This window comes from Giraffa tippelskirchi, chromosome 7, assembly GCF_054371585.1.
Source record: "Giraffa tippelskirchi isolate mGirTip1 chromosome 7, T2T-mGirTip1v1.2.pri, whole genome shotgun sequence".
NCBI classification, from domain to species: domain Eukaryota; kingdom Metazoa; phylum Chordata; class Mammalia; order Artiodactyla; family Giraffidae; genus Giraffa; species Giraffa tippelskirchi.
Genome location: NC_137281.1, coordinates 107,025,925 through 107,048,234, shown reverse-complemented (window position 1 = coordinate 107,048,234; position 22,310 = coordinate 107,025,925). Strand labels below are relative to the sequence as shown.

General features: G+C 39.4%; 1 protein-coding gene across 7 annotated transcripts in view; it reads right to left on the bottom strand.

The window, feature by feature from the left end:
* The window catches only part of GNG2 (G protein subunit gamma 2), a 212,562-nt gene that overhangs the window by 3,576 nt on the left and 186,676 nt on the right, over positions 1 to 22,310 (bottom strand). For all 7 annotated transcript variants that reach the window (XM_081507330.1, XM_081507333.1, XM_081507332.1 and 4 more), the window contains one exon: positions 19,892 to 20,005. In XM_081507330.1, coding sequence (XP_081363456.1) covers positions 19,892 to 19,978 — 87 coding nt within the window. In that variant the 5' untranslated portion in view covers positions 19,979 to 20,005. The remainder of the gene's footprint in view (positions 1 to 19,891; positions 20,006 to 22,310) is intronic.

The window sequence follows — 22,310 nt, the reverse complement described above, 5'->3', positions numbered from 1 at the left end:
TCTGTGCCCCAGGCAGGTTGCTTGCTTCCCTCATCCCAGTCCCAGCCCTGGCTGCAAGGGCTTATGAGGTAAACCACATAAATCATTTAGTGCCTAGAACACTATAAGCTTTTCACACAGGCTATCCATTATTTTCATTCTGTAGTTGTGTCTCTCTGCTTCAGAAATTGAGCTAGGGATGCCTAAAGCCATGTTGATTTCTTTTTAACAAATACATGAGAGGTATTATATATGTACTCAGGTAACTTTATATATATGATAATCTTACATTGTAATTTATTACACATATTATATGTGTTACTTCAACCAAGCATCACACGCTTTAAGGAATTCCACTGGGAGGCTGGTCAGTGATCTCAGTGATGCTGTCATTTCTCACAACATTTCTGTAGCTCTTTGTTGAATGTCTTCTGGAGTGCTTTCCTTTGATGAGCTTTGACAGTGGCAAATTTTCACTACTGAAGGGGAATTTAATATGAGGAAATAAATTACAAGTCATTTGTAACTGCATCTTAGGCCTAGGTGGATGATTATCTACCTGGAGAATGCCATCTGGGGGTCAAAAACCATCAAGTCAAGAGTCAGTCTCTTACAAGACATAATACACTTGCTCTGGAAATCAATACAAACATTTTCCCACATCAGTGTACTACTACAACAGCAACTCAAAGTGACTACTGGAAGACAGTCCTCTCTAAGAGTGGGGAGACAGGATTATTTCTGAAAAGATTCATTGCCCCTCCTACATGTGGGTTATACATACCCAGCAAAGGCATCAGACTTGCTCAGTGAGACATAAGCAGAAGTGATATGAGTCACTTTGGGGCAGAGGCTTCAAGAACTAATGCATAGCTTGCCATCAAAGTCTTAAACACAACTGATTTTTGTATGTTGATTTTTTATTCTGCTACTTTACTGAGTTCATTTATTAGTTCTAACAGGTTTGTTTTGTTTTGTTTTTTGAGGGGGTGACATTATTAGGATTTCTCTATATAAGATCATCATCTGCAAACAGAGACAATTTTACTTTTTTGGTTTCGGTTTCAATACTTTTATTTATTTTTTCCTTCCTGATTATTCCGGCTAGGACCTCCAGTACTATGATAAATAGAGTCATGAGAGTGGGTAACCTTGTCTTGCTTCTGATCTTACAAGAAAAACTTTTAATCTTTTACCATTGAGTATGATGTCAGCTGTGGGCTTGATATATATGGACTTTATTATGTTGAGGGACATTCCTTCTATACCCAATTTATTGATAGTTTTTAACATGAAAGGATGTTGTATTTTGTTAAATTTTCTCTAGTATCTAATGAGATGCTCATGTGATTTTTATTTTTCATTCTATTAATGTGATGTATCACATTATGTGCTGTTGAATTTGGTTTGCTAATTTTGTTGAGAATTTTAGCATTCATATTCATCAGGGCTATCAGCTTACAGTTTTCTTATAGTGTCCTTACGTGGCTTTCGTATCAGGGTAATGCTGACCTTGTAAAATTAATTTGGAAGTGTTCTCTCCTCTTCAGTGTTTTGGAAGAGTTTTAGAAGAATTGGCATTAATTTTTAAAATGTTTGGTAGAATTCATCAGGAAAGTCGTCTAGTCCTGAGATTTTCTTTGGTGAGAATTTTCAATTACTGATTCAATCTCTTTACTGGTAATTGGTCTATTCAGATTTTCTATTTCTTTTTTAATTATTCAAGCTTGGTAAGTTACATGTTTCTAGAAACTTATCCATGTCTTTTAGATTATCCAATTTGTTGCATTTAATTATTCATAGTAGTCTCTTATGATCCTTTGTATTTCTGTGATATCAGTTATAATGTCTCTTCTTTCATTTCAAGTTTTACTTATTTGAGTTATCTTTTTTTTTTTCCTTAGTCTAGCTAAAAGTTTGTCAATTTTGTTTAACTTTTTCAAAAAATAGCTCTTAGCTTTGCTGACTTTTGTCCTTCTGGTCTTTATTTCATTTATTTCTGCTTCGATCTTTGTTTTTGCTTCCTTTCACGAACTTTGTGCTTAAAATTGGTTCCTAGTTACTTGAGGTATAAAGTTAGGTTGTTTATTTGATATCTTTTAAAATTTTTTTCTTAACACAGGTGTTTATCACTATAAACTTCCCTCTTAGAACCGTTTTTGCTGTATCCCATATGTTTTGATATGTTGTGTTTCCTTTTTCTTTTTTTTAATTTGTTTCAGGGTACCTTTTAACTTCTCTTTTTATTTCTTCTTTGATCCATTGGCTGGTTGTTTACAAGTGTGTTTTTAAATTTCTGCATATTGGTGAACTTTCCAGTTTTATTCCTGTTACTGATTTTTAGTTTCATACAGTTGCGATTGAAAAAGATTCTTGGTATGATTTCAACCTTCTTAAATTTGCCAAGACTTGTTTTATGATCTGTCATTTGACCTATCCAAGAGAATGTTCTGTGTGCACTTAAGAAGAATGTATATTCTGAAGCTGTTGGTTGCAACGTTCTATATATGTTTTAGGTTCACTTGGTCTAAAGTAGAGTTCAAGTTCAACATTTCCTTATTGATTTTCTGTCTGGATGATCTTCCCATTGTTGAAAGTAAAGTATTAAAGTTTCCAACTATGATTGTATTATCTATTTCTCCCTTTAGTTCTGTGAATATGTGCTTAATGTATTTAGGCACTCTGATTTTGGATGTATATATATTTATAATTGTTGTATCCTTATAGCAAATTGACCCATATATCATTATATAATAAACTTCTTTGTCTTTTGTTATAAGTTTTGGCTTAAATCCTCACTCTTTAATAGGCATTACATTGATTATTAAAGTATTTTTATTGTGTTTCTATTTCGTTACAGACATTAAGTTTTCTCTATTGACCTATTATCCTCCTTTTATAGATTAAAAATTTAGGCTCAACACATTACAGGAGCAAAGTATGCTGCAGAAAAAGAATTTGAACATTAATGTTTAGCCATTAAGCCACAGCCATCTATATACAAACAACTCAAAAAGCCTTCTACATACAAACTACTCAAATGCAGGGCTAGTTCCAAAGGTCAATTGAAATTCTTTGTGCATCTTTTTGAAATGCTATTATGACAGAATGAAAGGAAACAGCCTGTTCTCGTCTTAGCTCCTCTAAATGAAAGCAAAGAACAGACTTTTAGAATCTCAATTACTTTTATTGTTTTGGCTTTTTAATTGTTTGAGTCATAGTCATTATTATGCCGAACAGGAGCTTAGCTGCAAGCAGCAGAGACTAGACAATAGTAATATCTAAAACTTCCTTGTTAACAAGAGATACAGCAGTGTCCCTACTCATTTGCAATGCTCACATACAAATGTGCAGCAGGAATTTTCAGTCTTTTTATGGTACAGAAAGCACTATACTGGGCAAAATTTAACATATTATTGACAGGAATTTTTGCAGAAACTAATGCCTGTGGCTGGTGATTTGTTATGTAAGGGAATACTGAAACATCTCTGGTCTATAACATTTGGATAACAAAAAATGAATTAATATGTCTCTGGTCAATAATGTGTTAATAGCTTAGAGTTGCTTAGATCTTGTATTTGAACACTTGATTCTGAACAATTTCCTTCTGAAAATATATTACCTGTTTTACCATGTTTCCTCAACTAGACTGCAATCTCCTGTGGGCGACGGTCCAATACAATGCCAGAATCCTAGCAGTAATTAGAACAATGGCTAATATTTATCTGCCCTTGATACATGTTACTTTACACACAGTATTTTATTTAATCCTTAAAACAACACTATAAGTCACAAGCTATTATTATTATCCTCACTTTTAATATGTGAAGCTGAGGTTTCATTAGGTAAGTGTTTGCCCTAGTTCTCACAGCTCGTGAGTACCAGAGTCATGAGTCTCAGTGTTCTTGACTTAATTTTTAGGAATGCTCTTTCTTTCTAACACTTAGTATTATCCTTTCTCCTTACCTTTCAATGAGTTACAGCAATAGCCTGCCTGGCAAATCTTCTGGCTTTCTAACCATCCCTGCTAACATTTCTCATAGAGATTCTTTCACATTTCACATTCCTAGGCCTGGTTCTTCCATGAAGACTTCCCCAATAACTTTAGGTAACCTCTCTCTTTTCTGTTCTGTTGATTGTTTCTACAAAAATATCTTAAATTTTAGAGATGATCAAGATGCAGAGTAGGTGGACCTGGAACTTATCTCCCACCACAAACACATCAAAAATACATCTACATGTGGCACTGAAAACTAACTGGAAACTGGCAAAGTCTCCTATACTACCAAGGCTGAAAGAACGATCTACACAGAATTGGGTAGGAAGGGAAGAGAAGCAATCAGGTCAGGACTTGTGGCTCAGGCAGGGGACTCAGAAGAAAAGGGAGATTACAGGGGTAGAGATCCTCCCTGGGGAGTAAATGGTTCAAGCCACATATTGCAGGCACGAGTCCTGAAGTCTGGCCCAGTGAAGACAGGCTCCCTTGACTGATTGGAGGACTGGGAGGACTAACATGAGGGCTGGCAGAAGCCCAGACTCTGTCTGCTTGGGACGAATGCATGTATGCACTCACTTTCTCCTGAAGCAGAGTGGAGAGGGCTGATTGAAATTGCATTGGTGGCTGGTTGGTTTCCCATGACTGCCCCAGAGCACCCCAGCTTGAGCTGAGTGAATGTTCCAGCCCTGCTTAATTCATGTCATAGCTCTACACTGGAGTGAGGGCTGCATGTCAGAGAGAACTCTGCTCTAAGACGCAGAGGTGGTTCTGACCAGAAGCGCTGTGTGAGCAGGGTGGGGGCAGCCATTACTGGCACTCTCACAGGCAGTGCATCAGAAGCAGCCTTGAACTCGGAGGCTGGACCACTGCAGCTTGTACCCTGACAGATGTCAAGAGCCCAAATGAGCCCCTCTTGCTCTAGCACTGCTCCCAAGGGTGCTGGTGCTGGGCTAGGGGAGAGTTCACACTTCAAGGGAATAGAGCCCGCTTGGACCTGACCCTCAGAGCTTCTGCTCCAGCAACTTGGGACCTGCCTGCACCCCCATTAGGGCAGTAACAGCCACTGAGCAGGCGGGAAGCCCTGGTCTTATCCCCTTCACCTCCAACCCTACCCTCCTACCAAGGTGACAGCTGCCAGCACACCCTGAGGAAAGATGTGACTTGTGTTCATGCCAAATCCAGCTCTCCTACCAAAGCCATTGAGTACATTCACACTGTATAGGGATGCTCCCACAAAAACATCTCAAATTGGTCCCCTTATTGTCACCTCTTCTGCAAATGCCTTAGCCCAAGCCTCCATCTTCTTTTCCACAATTACTAAAATAATCGCTTAACTAAAAATTTCCAAGGGATCTTTTATAGACTGAATGTTTGTGTCTCCTCCCCACACCCCTAATTCATGCTGAAATCTAATCCCCAATGTGATGGTGTTTGGAGATGGGGTCTTTGGCGAGTGATTAGGTCATGAGGGGCTTCCCTGCTAGCTCAGCAGGTAAAGAATCCACCTGCAATGCAGGAGACCCTGGTTCACTTTTGATTCCTGGGTTGGGAAGATCCCCCGGAGAAGGGATAGGCTACCCATTCCAGTACTCTGGCCTGGAGAATTCCATGGACAGAGGAGCCTGACAGCTACAGTCCATGGGGCTGCAAAGAGTCGGACACGACTGAGCGACTTTCATTTTCATTTTTAGGTCATGAGAGTAGAGCCCTCATGAATGGAATCAGTGCTCTTATAAAAAGAGACCCTAGAGAACTCCCTTGCCCCTTTACCCATGTGAGGTCACAGAGAGAAGATGGTCTTCTATGAACCAGGAAACAGGCTCTTACTAGATGTCACATCTATGGCACCTTTATCTTAGACTTCTAGCCTCCAAAAATGTGAGGAATAAATTTCTCTTGTTCATAAGCCACCTAGTGTATGGCATTCTATTATAGTATTCTATTATACTGGCTATTCTATTATAGCTCAAATGGACTAAGATGGGCTTGATGAACTGAATTCAGGGTGTGGTCTGTGAAGTTCAAAGATAAAAAAAAATGACATCGTTATTTTCACCAATCTCAAATGGAAATCTAATATTTCTTTCCATTATAGATGTAGACAATACAAGTAGTATTAACAGTTTCTGTGATTTAGTCACCAATAAAAATCAGATATTTTCCATCATATTAGTTAGTATAGATATATCAATATTTTATGTTCTTTCATTTTGTAAGTACATACCCACTCTTATATCCTACATAATCAGTTAATAAAGAAGTATATATTTAACTGTATCACAAAAGTTTTCCTAAAAATATTCTGATGAACTACATTTTAATATAATTCATTTCCTTTGTAATTTAAAAAACATTATTCTGTGAAGGAGACCATATGCTTCAGCAGACCGCCAAACAAGCTTAGGGGCACAAAAAATTTTAAGAATCTCAGCTGTAAATAACTTCTCTTTTACAACTGTGCCAGGAGTAGTATTCTCCATACTGCAGCTAGAAAAATAGTTTTAAATATAAATTGGCTCATATCACTCCCTATTTAAAACTTTCAAGAGCTTCTCACTGTACTTTGTAGAAAGCCAAGACATCACAAAAACAGCCTGTGGGTCCTGCCTACTTTTGCCATCTCTCCAATTTCACGTTGTAGCATATTCCCCTCCCGTAGTGGTCTCCTCTAATTCTGTGAAAGCTCCAAGTTCTTTTCTGCCTCGAAGCTTCACACATACAAGTCCCTGGAACACTCTTCTCCCCATCTCCTCACCAGGCTGGCTCCTCCTCTCCCTTCAGAAGTCAGTTGAAATATTGCCTCTTTGCAGAGTCTTGACTGATGATCTTATCTAATAATGATGAGGTCATCACTTTCCTCACCTATTCTGCCTCCCCACTCTTTTCCTCCATTGAAAAACACTTATCACAATTTATAATTACAACTCTTGCTTGTTTATTTGATGTCTGATATTTCCCTTCAGGCATTCAGCTCCTTGAAGGTAGGAATCATATCTATTTTATTCACCATTATGTCATCAGTGCCAGCATATAGGAAAGACTCAAATAATTGCTGAAAAAGTTGTCAAATATAATCTTAATCAACAAATACTCCATTCAAATAATATTTACTGAGTACCTAATATGCCAGTCACAGTTCTGGAAGGTTGAAATAATTAGGGAACAAAATAAAGATTCCTGTCCTTGCAGAACTAATGTAGTATTCTAGACTTCTAATTTTGACTATGATGGAGTAACAGGGACCAACTAAACCCTTCTGCTTTAACTTAGAAACTGGAAAAAAAAATGAACAAATGTTTTTTAAAACATTAGACAGTAGGCAGCACAGGACAGTTATCCCTGAGAGAAGGGAGGCAAGATAAGCCCCATGTCCCAGCTTACTGCTTGAAAAGATTTCTAGGCCACAGCACAGGGAGGGGCTACCCAAACAGATTTCAGAAACCTCCTTGAGTTGATGAGGGAGTGACAGAGAAGAAAAACCTACACATACACACACACACTGGAGACAAAGAGAGAGAGAGAAAGAGAACAAGCACACACTCTGGAGGCCTCCAGAGGATTCCTTTCGAGTCTTCAGCTGAATACTGATCAGCACATATGTGGGAGAAAGCTGCCTGAGACTATGAAATGAATTTCAGAAAGGATCAAGTGACGTAGTCCCTGGTGATCACACAGGGCTGGAGTAGTTTGTGCCTCTACTGGACAGAGCAGAAAGATCTCATACACATAGGGGATTGACTAGAGTCTTAGAAAGGGTATCTTTAGTAGTGGTGCCAAGTAGGCCTTGACTAAAGGCTAAGGTGGACCCACCTATCAAAGTTGAAAAGAACAGATCAAAATGTTTCCGAGTTATTTAACTGGACCACAGAACAATACCTCCAAATATTTAAAGACTACAAAAACTTTCAGTATGCCACACACAAAAAAATCCACAAATTCTGGAATCTAATAAAAAATCCAGGCATGCAAATAAGTAGGAGAAAAATATATCCCATAACGAGGAAAAAATTAATACAAATTAATTAACCCCAAAACGAGGAGAAAAAGATGCAGAATTGACATAGATGATAAAATAAATAGATAAGGATGCTGTTAAAATAGCTACTGTAAATATTGTCTACATGACCAAGGAAATAGAGGAAAGCAAAACACGATTAAAAGAGACATGGAAGATATTAAAAAGGCCCAAATCAAATTTTTAGAGATAGAAAGCAACTGGATGGAATTAGCACCAATTAGACATTGCAGAAGAAAAGATTAGTAATGAACTTGAAGACAATAACAGGAATTCTCCAAAGTGAAGCACAGTGAGAAAACAGACTGAAAACAAACAAAGAAACAGAGACCACTGAGCTAGGAGACAACTTCAGGTAGCCTAATAATCATACAATTGGAGTCTATGAAGGAAAGGAGAAATGCAGTGTGTGGAAGAAAGGATAGAAAAAATAATTGAAGACATAATAACTGAAAATTTCCAAATTTGATAAAAACTACAAATCCACAGTTTCAAATAACTCAGTACCCAAATGAAGAACCATGAATCAAACTACATCAATGTACAGCATAATTAAATTGCTTATGTAGTATTTGAGTAGAAGGATGGAGAGAACAGAAAATAAAACATAATTAATAGCTATAGAGGATGTTAGATGATAGTCTGTTTTATAAGAAAACAAAAAGTACAGCAGGGTAAACTACAAAGAAAAAAATATCTTTATATGGAGAAACTTGGAAGACACCACCTTAATCAAGTAATTAAAGTTAACACCACCAATAAGCGACAATTTGAAATCATGTATCACTGACAGAAGGAAGCAGTGAGATGGATAGCCCCCCAGTTCTCTGATATTAATGTCAGATTTCTGTTACTTTAATTAAATCATAAAGAAATACCAGGGAAACCAAAATTGAGTGGCACTCTATAAATAATGGCCTATAATCTTTAAAACTGTCAATGTCCTAAGGGTCAGGGACGTCTAAGGAACTGTGCCTGACAGGACAGCTAAATACAACCCATGATTTGGAACTGGGTTCTTTTGCTAAAAGGGACATTATTGGGATGATCTGAAATACTTCAATGGGGTCTGAAGAGTAGAGGGTGGTGATGTATAAATGTATAAATGTTAATTGTACATAATGATTATATTATGATTGTGTAAAAGAATGTTTTTACTGATAGGAAATATTAAAAGTATCCAGAGGTCACAGGCACCTGTTGACAACTCTTCTCAAATGGTTTAGGGGAAAACAAAATTCTTTGCATTGTACTTGAAACTCTTCTGTACCTTTGAGGTTATTTCCAGAGTAAAAATATTTTTTCTAAAGAAAAAAGAAATTAGAAATACTGAGTATGAACAACTTTCTCAAGAAGTTAAGCTTCAAAGCAGAGCAAACAAATGAGGCAGTTGCTAAAGGAGGAAATGAGGAGTTCAAGAGAAGAAATTTAAATTTTATTTAATATGTACAAATAACACTATATTTGAATGATGATGGAAATGATGAAATAAAGAATCAAAATTGGTGATTCAGAATGAGCAGCAAACTGCTGAAGCATGTCCCTAATAAGGGACATGAGATCTCTTGTGCAATGAACGAATTTACTTTTGATAAGAGCAAGCATCTCCATAGATTGACAGCTGCTGAAACCCAACTACCCAGGCACTTCACCCAACTGGACTGGGGCTTAGAATCAGTGAGAAAGGGAAGGGGGGCTCTAGGTAGTCCCGATAAAAACCACCAGATTATAATCTTGGGCTCTGAAAAACAGGAATCTACTCTAGGCAGACACCTTTACAGCTCTGAGTAGTAGTAGTTGTCAGTAAAAATAAGAACCAGACCCGGGAATTTATACTGTAAGCAAGGCTTAAGTAAGCTTCATCTTCATTACATCCTGAAACTGAAACACACCTTAAAATTAATGCTGCAAAATGCTTGCAAGCCCCTGATGGGTCATCACTGCCTTTGCCCATGGACAACTGCCTATGTGTTAAGGGTATCAATCATTCAATCGCTCCTTCAGTTGTGTTGCCTGCACTATTGGAGCCATCCAGGATTGACAGTTTCAAATTGACTCCTAAAAGCACTTCAAAGATCACACTGGGATGAAGACTTAGAACGAGAAGTTATCCTGAAGACTGAACATTGCCTGTCACAAGCCTGGCAAGACAGCAGAAGGCAAAAGAAACTGTAACACCTCTGGGAAGAGATCATAAAATTTTCACACTAGAGAGACTGACCTGCACTTGTTTAGAAAGATGTTTTTATTCAGGTCAAAGGCTGTTGGCTACAGTAAAGGCTTTATTATTCATTGAATTATCCATATGTAATTCAAGTAAGGGAAAATTTAAACATCTAGCTTGATCCTTAGTAAATGCAGAAGAATTGTCTGTATTCTTTCCTGTGCCTTGGAATTATACTGAAAAACACAACAGTTGGTATGCTTAGCAACATTAGGAATGCCAGAAATGGAAAGCAGCATACCACCATGATGTCCCATATCACCATGATGTCCCATATCACCAGGGCGCCCACACCACTGCTGCTGGTCGAAGGTGAGTCTAAAGGATCTCTCCATTATGATTGTGGAAAGCACCCAGTATCAAACTTTGATTGTGATATTAGAGAAAGTAAAGTTGTATGGATAAATACCTATCATTTTAAATTTGTAAAATAAAATGTAAATATTCTAAATAATCTTGCCCTCCCTGTTTGTCCAAGGTGATATTAAATTGATGATACACATCAATAGGATTTTTTTAAAAAAGGAAATAGAAGAATTAATTTTCAAAGCAGTCATCAAGAAAAGTAGATGATATTTAATTTACTCAATTTAATTTAAAAAAAAGACATTCAAAATTATCCAAAGTAGTTATATTCTGAAGAAGGAAGAGCTTCCTCTGGCCTGGAAACTAGGTTATTCAAAAAAATTCATTTTCTAGGGATTTTGAATTATCAAGGTTTAGCAGTACTGCTTCTCTAGCTCCCACGTATAATGCACAAGGCTAAGAATATACTTGGTGCTTAACAAACATCTACTGAATTTTGAAAATTGTATCAACCCTCATAAAAATGAAGTTTTATGCTCAATTATTAATATATGCCTGGGTTCAGTTTAAATTTTTTGTTCCACTTTCAGCAAATCAAATGAATTAAAACTGGATATCTTTGAACACAGCCTTTTCCTCTATAAGTTCCAGACATAATATACCTGTTTTGTTAACCCTGAAAATAGTCTCAGTTTGGCGTATATGTAAGGTTGAGACTTACTCTTCCTAATAAACTGAATGCAAGAATTTTAGGGAAGGGATGTTAAAACTTTTGATTCAAATGCTGGAGAAGTATTTGAAAAGTCCCAAACCTAGGATGTCTGTCCCTTCTCTAGAATGAAGCAGGATGTCTAACTGACTTGTGTCTCAGTACAACTTTCCCTGAAGTTCAGTTCCAATGTATTATGAGTCAATCGTCAGAAAGATGATTTATTTATTAGAAACGTTCACATTTGGCTCAATAATTATACAACTCTGTCAGTTATGAAAATCAGTCTGTTCTTTTTATGCTGAGCTGTTTTCAAAAAGAAGGTATACTATAAATACTGGCTACTTATATTCATATACTTGACATAAAACAATTTACCTATTTTAAAATGATCAATTCTGCCCTACTTTTTGGCATTTTACTGAACTTTCTCCTATTATGATGAGTTTTATTTGGCCAGTGAGATCATGCTTGGAATTTCCCCAACCATAAATGTAATTGGAAATGTCATGCAAAATACAGTTCCTAATGTCTTGTTATATGACACACTTAGTACATGAACTTAAAGCTATCCACTGAAAAAAAAAGTGTTTTCTCATTGCTTGCCTATCTCATCACCAAGAAGTAGACAATAAGGTCTTTGACATTGAGGACTGTGTAGACTAGTTTGAAAAATTTATCTGATGAAGGTAAAATTATTTAGTAAACTAACTAATAAGTAGGATCAGAATGGAAAAGATTCATGAACAAGTGCGGATTTAAGCTGACCTGTAATAGAGGAGTAAGATTCGGATAATGTTCCAGTTCATTTGGGCTGCTCTAATAAAATGCCAAAACCAGGTGGATTGTAAACAACAGTTCTGGTGGCTGGAAAGTCTACGATCAAGGTGCTGGCAGATTCAGTGTCTGTTGGGTCTCAATTTCTAGTTCACAGATACCTATCTTCTTGCTATAACCTCACATGGTGGAAAGGGCAAGGGAACTTGCTGAGCCTCTTTATATGGGCACTAATTCGATTCCTGAGAACTCTGCCTTCATGACCTAATCACTTCCCAAAGGCTCCATCTCCAAATACTGCCACATTGAGTGTTAGGATTTTAATGTATGAATATGGGGAGGGACACAAACATTTAGTCTACAATAAATAGGAAAAGAATAGAAAAGACCCTGATGCTGGGAAAGATTGAAGGCAGGAGGAGAAGGGGACGACAGAGGACAAGACGGTGGGATGGCATCACCGACTCAACAGACATAAGTTTGAGCAAGCTCCAGGAGATGGTGAAGGACAGGGAAGCCTGGCATGCTGCAGTCCATGGGATTGCAAAGAGTCGGGCATGACTGAGCAACTGAATAACAACAACAAATAGAAAAAGAATAAGGGGAAGAGTGTTCTCACTGAGGGATTCAGAATAACCAGAGAGATGGGAATCTGCACAGCATATTCTTTAGACAGTGAAGAGCACCAGTTGGAAAGGTCTATTGGAACCATTTGGGAGAAATGAGAAATAACTTTGGCATTTATATGTGAGGCCAATATAAGGAGCATCCAATTAGTTAAGAAGCAATCATTTCACCCACGTTCCTGGCCTTGGCTTTCTTTTGCACTTACATATATATTATTCATGATGCCAACAATGCCAAGCATTAAATGGCTTCCTTTCAGCTTATGACAATTCTCACCCCTTCTTAACTACCTTTCCCATGCTTATGGGTGGGTGGATTCCTAGGAGCCATGTTTGTGCGATATGCTTTATTTCAAGCGTTAGTTGATTGAAGCTGCAGATGGCTCATCCTTGGTAGAACAAATGTACCACTCTAGGAAGTGAGACTAAAAGGGATGACATGAGTCTACCTCTTTCTTCATGGAGCTGAAAGTGTGATGTGTGATCCTGGGAGTTGCGGGCAGCCATCTGTGTCCACCACACGCAACAGGCAGCTAAGAAATCTATTCCTCCTGGGAAAGGAAAGAGGCTGAGAGAAGCAGAGACATCCCAGAGCACCCACAGTGCCTGCTGGCCTTCCAGCTCTGACTCCCCATGCTCACTCAACTACATTTCTCCTCTCAGATTCTGAGACGCCTTGTATCTTTTATCATCAATCTCTCCTTTCTGCTTAAGCCAGCTTGGGTTAGGTTTCTATTATTAGAAACCCAGAATCCTAATATAGTGACGAATAAGTAGATTCACTGTTACTGTCCTTTGCTTTCACACGTGCTCTCTTGACTTGCACTCTCAGGACAAGCTTTCTTTCACTGGCCTTTGCTCAACAGCAGCATATCTTCTTGTTTCATACATCTGAGTGTCACAGTCTCCAAAACCTCTCTCTGCCCCTTTCACCAGGGCCCATCCCAGCTTTCCTTGGCTTCTCTTTCCTTTCTGTCCTTGAATGAAATGCTAACAAAGAAACACGGAGAGGCTGGGAGTATAATTTATATATGCCTGAGGCTTATGAACAGATAATGGGTTCATTAGCCCAAATCTCCCAGGATCTGTGGTACAAAGGGATAGGAAACAAGAAGGCTTAAAAAGGAATATGCTCTTCAGACTCTCTCATGGTAAGGCTACTCTAGGCAGCCAAGGATATTCCAGAGGCCACAGGAGAGATAAGGCCACTCCCTGTGGAAGGGATCCTGGACACTGCCAGTGTCAGCTGTGCCCCCTTTTCCTTGTTCTCTATTGCCTCAGCTACACTAGGCTCTGCCAGAGTGACATCAAGCCACTGCAGCCTTTAGAGCTTGAAGAGGCCACTGCTGTGATTCAAAAAATCACAAACCTGGGAATCTTCAGAGAGAAGCCCCTTCTTGCTGACAGGATCATGCATGGAAAGTAGGTGGAGAAACCTGAACGCTCAAAACCTTGAGAGTGACTCCAAAAGGCAGAGAAACTAGTCCTAAACCAGTGGCAGTTTTATTCCAAGAGCTAAACTAAAAATAACCTGACACTTCACCATAGCATGCCTGCCTGGCTCTGATGTGCAGAACAAATGCTGAAATACAGGCTGCTGCTGTTATTTCCAACAATTTTAGGTCCAATGATGTCAAGAGGAATTGAGAGATTTGACAGTTACAATCAGCTAGGAAGGCAATCACTCATTGTTCAGATTATTAGGCCAGTGCTTTATGTCTCAAAGAGATACTGATTTATTTGGTCTCTTCACAAGTAGTATACCAAGGTAATCAGGGTGAGGTATTGGCTTCTTTCTGATACACTTGGTAACTATGCTTTTTGGATGTCTTACTTGTATCAGTAATAGGTCTTGTTCATTTTTTTTTTTTTTGGTAACCCTTTATTAGACTAGGAGATCCTTGAGAACAAGAATCATTTCTTCATCTTTACCCACCTCTATATCTCTAAGACCTAACAAGGCCTGGCAATTTAGAAAGCTCTCACTAAATATCTATTGGATAAAGGAATAAATAACAGAAAAATAGCAAAAATCCACTCTTATGATGAAGGTCTGGGAAACCATCTTAAAGGATATAATGATTGAGTCTTCAAGAAGTCATGGGAGTTGGGAAAGCAGAAATGTAAAGAGGAGGAGACTGAATGTTCCAACCATTTGAAATTCCCATCAAGGGAATTAAGAATGGTTCAATATGGCATGGGGGTGAGGGGAAGGGACCGAAGCTGAAAAGAGGGGCAGGAGCCAGAAGGACCTTACACACACTCTGCTGAAAAGTTTGAATTTCAAGTTCCAGGTGATAGGAGTCATGAAAAGATGTTCAACAGGAGAGGAACCTAATGAGCTTTTCTTGCAGCAAGTGGTCTTTGGCAGCCACATGGAGGACAAGTGATGGTGGGGATGGACTGTGATGGAGAAGGGATTGCACAGGTCAGCTAAGTGCACTGTGCAGTCAGGAATTCAGGTGAGAGGTGATGATACTCTGACCTATGGCTGAAAAGGTCTGTTTCTGCCCGGTTCCTCCCACTGTCAGCTTTTCATACCACCTACACCATCACATGTTGCTTCAGGACTTGGGCCTGGGGATGCTGAGTTGTACTAGAAAATGCCAACCATAACGGGGCTTGGCAAATACTTTCATCTTCACTGGGCCACCCCAAAAGGCAAAGTGGCATTTTCCAGAGGCCCACACGCAGAACATCTCCCAGCAGGAAAAAAAAAAAAAGAACTGAATGACTCGTTTTGGTGCCACAATCTTTGCATGACCTCACTTCTCCCAGCAGGTACTATGCTCACTTGCCACATTGTACTTTTTTAAGACAGGAAATAAAAAAGAACAGGTAAAGGGGAAAATGGAGAAGAGGAAGGTAGTGAAGGTACAAAATAGATGATAAGGACCCTTTATCACATTATAAATAAAGAAGAATTAAAGCAACTGCAAGAAAGAAGCTGTTTACATTTTGTGGCTCACTATGAGGATTCAAATTTTATAAAGGAGATTAAGGAAAGATGGGAAAATGTCTATGGTTATTTGCTCAGCTTACTTACAGAGGAAAATAAGTTCTCCTTTTAGACTCTAGCACAGACCTGATGAGAGGTATAAGGAGCAAACCTCTTCCCACAGGACCATGGTTCTCTACCTTAGTTATACATTAAAACTAACTGATAAGGTAAAAAAAAAAATTACTGTTGTAAGACTGGGAGCTGACTGTGGCTCAGATCATGAACTCCTTATTGCCAAATTCAGACTTAAATTGAAGAAAGTACGGAAAACCACTAGACCATTCAGGTATGACATAAATCAAATCCCTTATGATTCTACAGTGGAAGTGACAAATAGATTTAAGGGACTAGATCTGATAGACAGAGTGCCTGATGAACTATGGACAGAGGTTCATGCCATTGTGCAGGAGACAGGGATCAAGACCATCATCATGGAAAAGAAATGAAAAAAAGCAAAATGGCTATCTGAGGAGGCCTTACAAATAGCTGTGAAAAGAAGAGAAGCAAAAAGCAAAGGAGAAAAGGAAAGATATTCCCATTTGAATGCAGAGTTTCAAAGAATAGCAAGGAGAGATAAGAAAGCCTTCCTCAGCAATCAACGCAAAGAAATAGAGGAAAACAACAGAATGGGAAAGACTAGAAATCTCTTCAAGGAAATTAGAGATACCAAGGGAACATTTCATGCAAAGATGGGCTTGATAAAGGACAGAAATGGTATGGACCTAGCTCAACATTCAGAAAACTAAGATCATGGCATCTGGTCCCACCACTTCATGGGAAATAGATGGGGAAACAGTGGAAACAGTGTCAGACTTTATTTTTTGGGGCTCCAAAATCACTGCTGATGGTGATTGCAGCCATGAAATTAAAAGACGCTTACTCCTTGGAAGGAAGGTTATGGCCAACCTAGATAGCATATTTAAAAGCAGAGACATTACTTTGCCAACAAAAGTCTGTCTAGTCAAGGCTATGGTTTTTCCAGTGGTCATGTATGGATGTGAGAGTTGAACGGTGAAGAAAGCTGAGCGCCAAAGAATTGATGCTTTTGAACTCTAGTGTTGGAGAAGACTCTTGAAGAGTTCCTTGGACTGCAAGGAGATCCAATCGGTCCATCCCAAAGGAGATCAATCCTGGATGTTCATTGGAAGGACTGATGTTGAAGCTGAAACTCCAATACTTTGGCCACCTCATGCAAAGAGTTGACTCATTGGAAAAGACCCTAATGCTGGGTAGGGTTGGGGGCAGGAGGAGAAGGGGCCAACAGAGGATGAGATGGTTGGATGGCATCACTGACTCGATGGACATGGGTTTGGGTAAACTCCGGGAGTTGGTGATGGACAGAGATGCCTGGCGTGCTGCAGTTCATGGGGTGGCAAAGAGTCGGACATGACTGAGCAACTGAACTGAACTGAACAGAAGCAGAAGATATTAAGAAGAGGTGATAAGAATACACAGAAGAACTATACAAAAAGATCTTCATGACCCAGATAATCACAATGGTGTGATCACTCACCTAGAGCCAGACATCCTGGAATGTGAAGTCAAGTGGGCCTTAGGAAGCATCCCTATGAACAAAGCTAGTGGAGGTGATGGAATTCCAGTTGAGCTATTTCAAGTCCTGAAAGATGATGCTGTGAAAGTGCTGCACTCAATATGCCAGCAAATCTGGAAAACTCAGCAGTGGCCACAGGACTGGAAAAGGTCAGTTTTCATCCCAATCCCAAAGAAAGGCAATGCCAAAGAATGCTCAAACTACCGCACAATTGCACTCATCTCACATGCTAGTAAAGCAATACTAAAAATTCTCCAAGCCAGGCTTCAGCAATACGCGAACTGTGAACTTCCAGATGTTCAAGCTGGTTTTAGAAAAGGCAGAGGAACTAGAGATCAAATTGCCAACATCCGCTGGATCATCAAAAAAAAAGAAAGTTCCAGAAAAATATCTATTTCTGCTTTATTGACTATGCCAAAGCCTTTGACTGTGTGGATCACAATAAACTGTGGAAACTTCTGCAAGAGATGGGAATACCAGACCACCTGACCTGCCTCTTGAGAAACCTGTATGCAGGTCAGGAAGCAACAGTTAGAACTGGACATGGAACAACAGACTTGTTCCAAATAGGAAATGGAGTACATCAAGGCTGTATATTGTCACCTTGCTTATTTAACTTATATGCAGAGTGCATCATGAGAAACGCTGGGCTGGAAGAAGCACAAGCTGGAATCAAGATTGCTGGGAGAAATATCAGTAACCTCAGATATGCAGATGACACCAGACTTATGGCAGAAAGTGAAGAGGAACTAAGAAGCCTCTTGATGAAAGTGAGAGAGGAGAGTGAAAAAGTTGGCTTACAGCTCAACATTCAGAAAACTAAGATTATGGCATCTGGTCCCATCACTTCTTGGGAAATGGATGGGTAAACAGTGGAAACAGTGTCACACTTTATTTTGGGGGGCTCCAAAATCACTGCAGATGGTGATTGCAGCCATGAAATTAAAAAACACTTACTCCTTGGAAGGAAAGTTATGGCCAACCTAGATAGCATATTAAAAAGCAGAGATATTACTTTGCCAACAAAGGTCCGTCTATTCAAGGCTATGGTTTTTCCAGTGGTCCTATATGGATGTGAGAGTTGGACGATGAAGAAAGCTGAGCGCCGAAGAATTGATGCTTTTGTACTGTGGTGTTGAAGAATACTCTTGAGAGTCCCTTGGACTGCAAGGAGATCCAACCAGTCCATCCTAAAGGAGATCAGTCCTGGGTGTTCATTGGAAGGACTGATGTTGAAGCTGAAACTCCAATACTTTGGCCACCTCATGCGAAGAGTTGACTCATTGGAAAAGACCCTTATGCTGGGAAGGACTGGGGGCAGGAGGAGAAGGGGACTACAGAGGATGAGATGGCTGGCTGGCATCACTGACTCGATGGACGTGAGTTTGGGTAAACTCCGGGAGTTGGTGATGGACAGGGAGGCCTGGTATGCTGCAATTCATGGGGTGGCAAAGAGTCGGACACGACTGAGCGACTGAACTGAACTGAACTGAACTGATTCATAGATTCTAATTTAACTGGTCTACACTGTGGTCTTAGAAATGGTTCTTTTTATAGAATTCCCTGGGTTATTTGAATGTACAGGTGTGCTGAGAATCACTCCTCTAGACCAGGGTTCAGCAAAGTTTTTCTCTAAAAGGCCAGAGAGTAAAGTTTTAGGACTTTTCTGAGCCAAGTGTTCTCTGTTGTAGCTATTCTACCCTGCTGTTGTAGCATCAAAGGAGCCACAGACAAGATGTAAGCAAGTGGATGAGGCTGTGTGCTAATACAGCTTTATTGACAAAAACAGACAGTTGGCTGGATTTGGCTCATGAGCCATAATTTATTGACCCTTGCTCTAGAAGCACATTCCAAAGGAGGTCTAGATTGTTCAGGTTGCTAAGGCAGGTATGGACAAATCTCCCAGTTTAAAAAAGGCATTTGGAAGAATGTTCTACTTTTAGTAAAATGAAATATGCTGCTGAGTTCCATGTCATAAAATGCTCAGATCTTCTGAGGAAGTGAAGCTTTGATAGTTGACAAAAATTTACTACCTGTGGTAGCTATCTATGTAGGTTTATTTACATTGAAAATCTGCCAACAATCTACTTAAAGTCCTGGCTCAATATGTTAGGTCCAACTTAAGGCAAAGCTATCAGGTTAGATCTGGGGAGTGAGAGAAAGAAAGAAGTAGATTATTAACTTCCATGAAACCTTTATGCTGTTTGACTTCTCAGGGAGACGAAGAGTGGTTTTTGTGTTCTGAAGAAAAAAATCCAAGAGAATAAAAGAGAAAAAAAGCAAAAATAAAAATGATGGATAGAAGGACTAGACCTGAAGATAGACACTAAAAATTAGAACATACATCAGGATGGAAAAATTAAACCCAAGTGAGAAGGACTTCTTTACAGGGTCAGAGAAGTGAACTGGTCGATTGCTATGTTTTGTGGGTTCTCCAAATCCTTTGGCTAGAATTCAGCCATGAGCCCAAGGTCTGCTTTGAAGTTTACTCTGCGAACTAGTTTTAATTTATACTATCATTTTATTCTGGAAAATTCCAGAGAGGGCAAAGGCACATTAGAAAATGAACTTTTGCCTAACTATTAAGTTTCTCTCCCACCATCTCTGGTTTCACCTCTCTCCATAGAAGAGTAGTCAAATGACACCTGGCTACAAGTTATACTCCTGACAAGACCAGCTGAGCCTGTGGGTGACGCCATTCTCACCTTTATCCTATCGATGTTGGCTTCCATCTTCAGCTGTTCTACCAGTTTCCTGGCTTGTGCTATGCTGGCGGTATTGTTGCTGGCCATTGGAATGCTGGGTGGGTTTCAGATACACTAGGAAAGAAAACAAGGAGGAAAAATACATCAGAGAAATCACGAGCTGCCAAATGTGTGGGTTCACCATAACTGGGAGATCCCAAAAGAATGACTGCAGTCAGGCCAGGTTTCTCCAGCCACCTACATCCCCAATCCAGCACTGTGTCTGAGGGGCAAGCAGACCAGAGAGATAAGGATTGCTCTTCCTCCTCCCTATCTCTCTCTCCCCCTTCCATTCTTTCTTCAGGGGGAAAAAAAGACAAATGTTCATTAAATCAGCTAAGACAAACTGCCACATGAAGAAGTTATTAAAGTTATCTTAATTTATGAAATTTATCATAGAAGGGGATGAAAGAGGATGAGATGGTTGGATGGCATCACCAGCTCAATGGACATGAGTTTGAGCAAGCTCCTGGAGTTGGGGATGGACAGGGAAGCCTGGCATGCTGCAGTCCATGAGGTAGCAAAGGGTCTGACATGCCTGAGTGACTGAACTGAATTGAATCTATGAAATAAGTTTATGAAATAAGTTCAAAATGGTAAAGGTGACAGTATGCATAATTATTGTTGTTATTTATTGGGTACTGCTATTGTTAGATACTGTGTTAGAGAGTGGAGTTCTGTACCTATGTAGATGGTGAGATGGTTTCTTTGTCTCTGGCTCTGCCAGACCTCTTTCCATCCTTGCCCCCCACCCCCTTCAAATCCTATCCCAATTTTATTTCTCTTCTAATTATTTCTTGACCCCTCCCATCTCACTTTATTCTTGCTGTTCACCTCAGAAAGTATCCTATTTTATTTTCAGTGCCCACTTCCCCCATATTCTGATCAGGTCTTCCTCCATGTCAAGGTGCCATATGCTATTTCTGGACCGTCTGTGTAAATCTGCCCTTTAGGTCACTGAAGCAATGTCTGAGAGCTGCAATTTAACTAGAGTGCATGACCCCATAAATGAGAAGCATTAAACACTGCTTAAGTCAACACCAGTCGAGTCTTATTCGGAAGATATTATATTAAAAACCATGACTTCCACTAGCTTTGGGGAATATTTTAATCTAGGGATAAAGTAGGCTCAGGCTACAATTTCAAAAAGGAAAGACACATAGAAAACCTATAGAAAGAAAAATAATCCATAATAAATTCAGTACATAGGTTTTTCCATATTCATGAAAATCAGGAAACAATTTTTATTTAATTACCAAAAAAGCAAAAGTCTACAAATTATTTCCTTTGGTTTTTATTTCTTGATATCTAGTTCTTCAAGACAATAGAAGTAATTAGACAGAACTCTCTGTGAACAAAGAGGTCTCTGCATAGAGAATGTTATTTTATAAAGAATACTGCAAATGCCAACCCAACAGCACACAGTATAAATTGGAAGATAGTTAACTGTTTCAGGGGCTTCCCTAGTGGCTCAGATGGTAAAGAGTCTGCCTGCAATGCAGAAGACCTGGGTTCGATTCCTGGGTCAGGAAGATCCCCTGGAGAAGGGAATGGCAACCCACTCCCTGGTGGGCTGCAGTCCATGGGGTCCCAAAGAGCTGGACATGACTGAGTGACTAACACTTTTAACTGTTCTCTCAATTTATTTTCAAAGGGTTTTGAGACAATAAAATGGGAAGGAAGGCTGAAAGAATTTTGAAGCCAGGAAGATCTCTGAACTCTAGTTTCAAATGCTTGAAGATCAAGGGAGGGATATTGCATATAAAAACAAACAAAAGGGAGGCTTTAACAACAACAATGATTTCATCAGCATGATTAGGGATGGAATCATTTCAGCCCCACAGATAAATTATATGCCCCAAATCAAACAAACATCTTACAACCTCATAAAACTTCAGAGGGCCAAGCAAAAGAAAGTGAAAGTCGCTCTGTCGTGTCCGACTCTTTGTGATCCCATGGACTATACAGTTCATGGAATTCTCCAGGCAAGAATACTGGAGTGGGTAGCCTTTCCCTTCTCCAGGGAATCTTCCCAACCCAAGGATTGAACCCACTTATCCAGTAGCATAGTGTAACTCTTCCACTCATCCAAAGATGGAAGGAGTCATGATCTACAGGACCATGGAAACTGCTCTGGGAAGTTAATATTTCCTCCAAATTAGAATTTATCACACTAGGATACAGACTATCACAGAATTTCCAAATCCTCATTGGACCTGGGGGAGCTGTGGGAGACTGGTCAGCTATGATTCTGGCTTTGAATCTAAACCAGATCACACAGTAACTTGTGGCAGAGACCACAGCTTGTTTCCAATACCGCTTTTCCTTGTCTTCATCCGTGATAACATTTTTTTTTTTTCTTTTTAACAAAGACCACAAG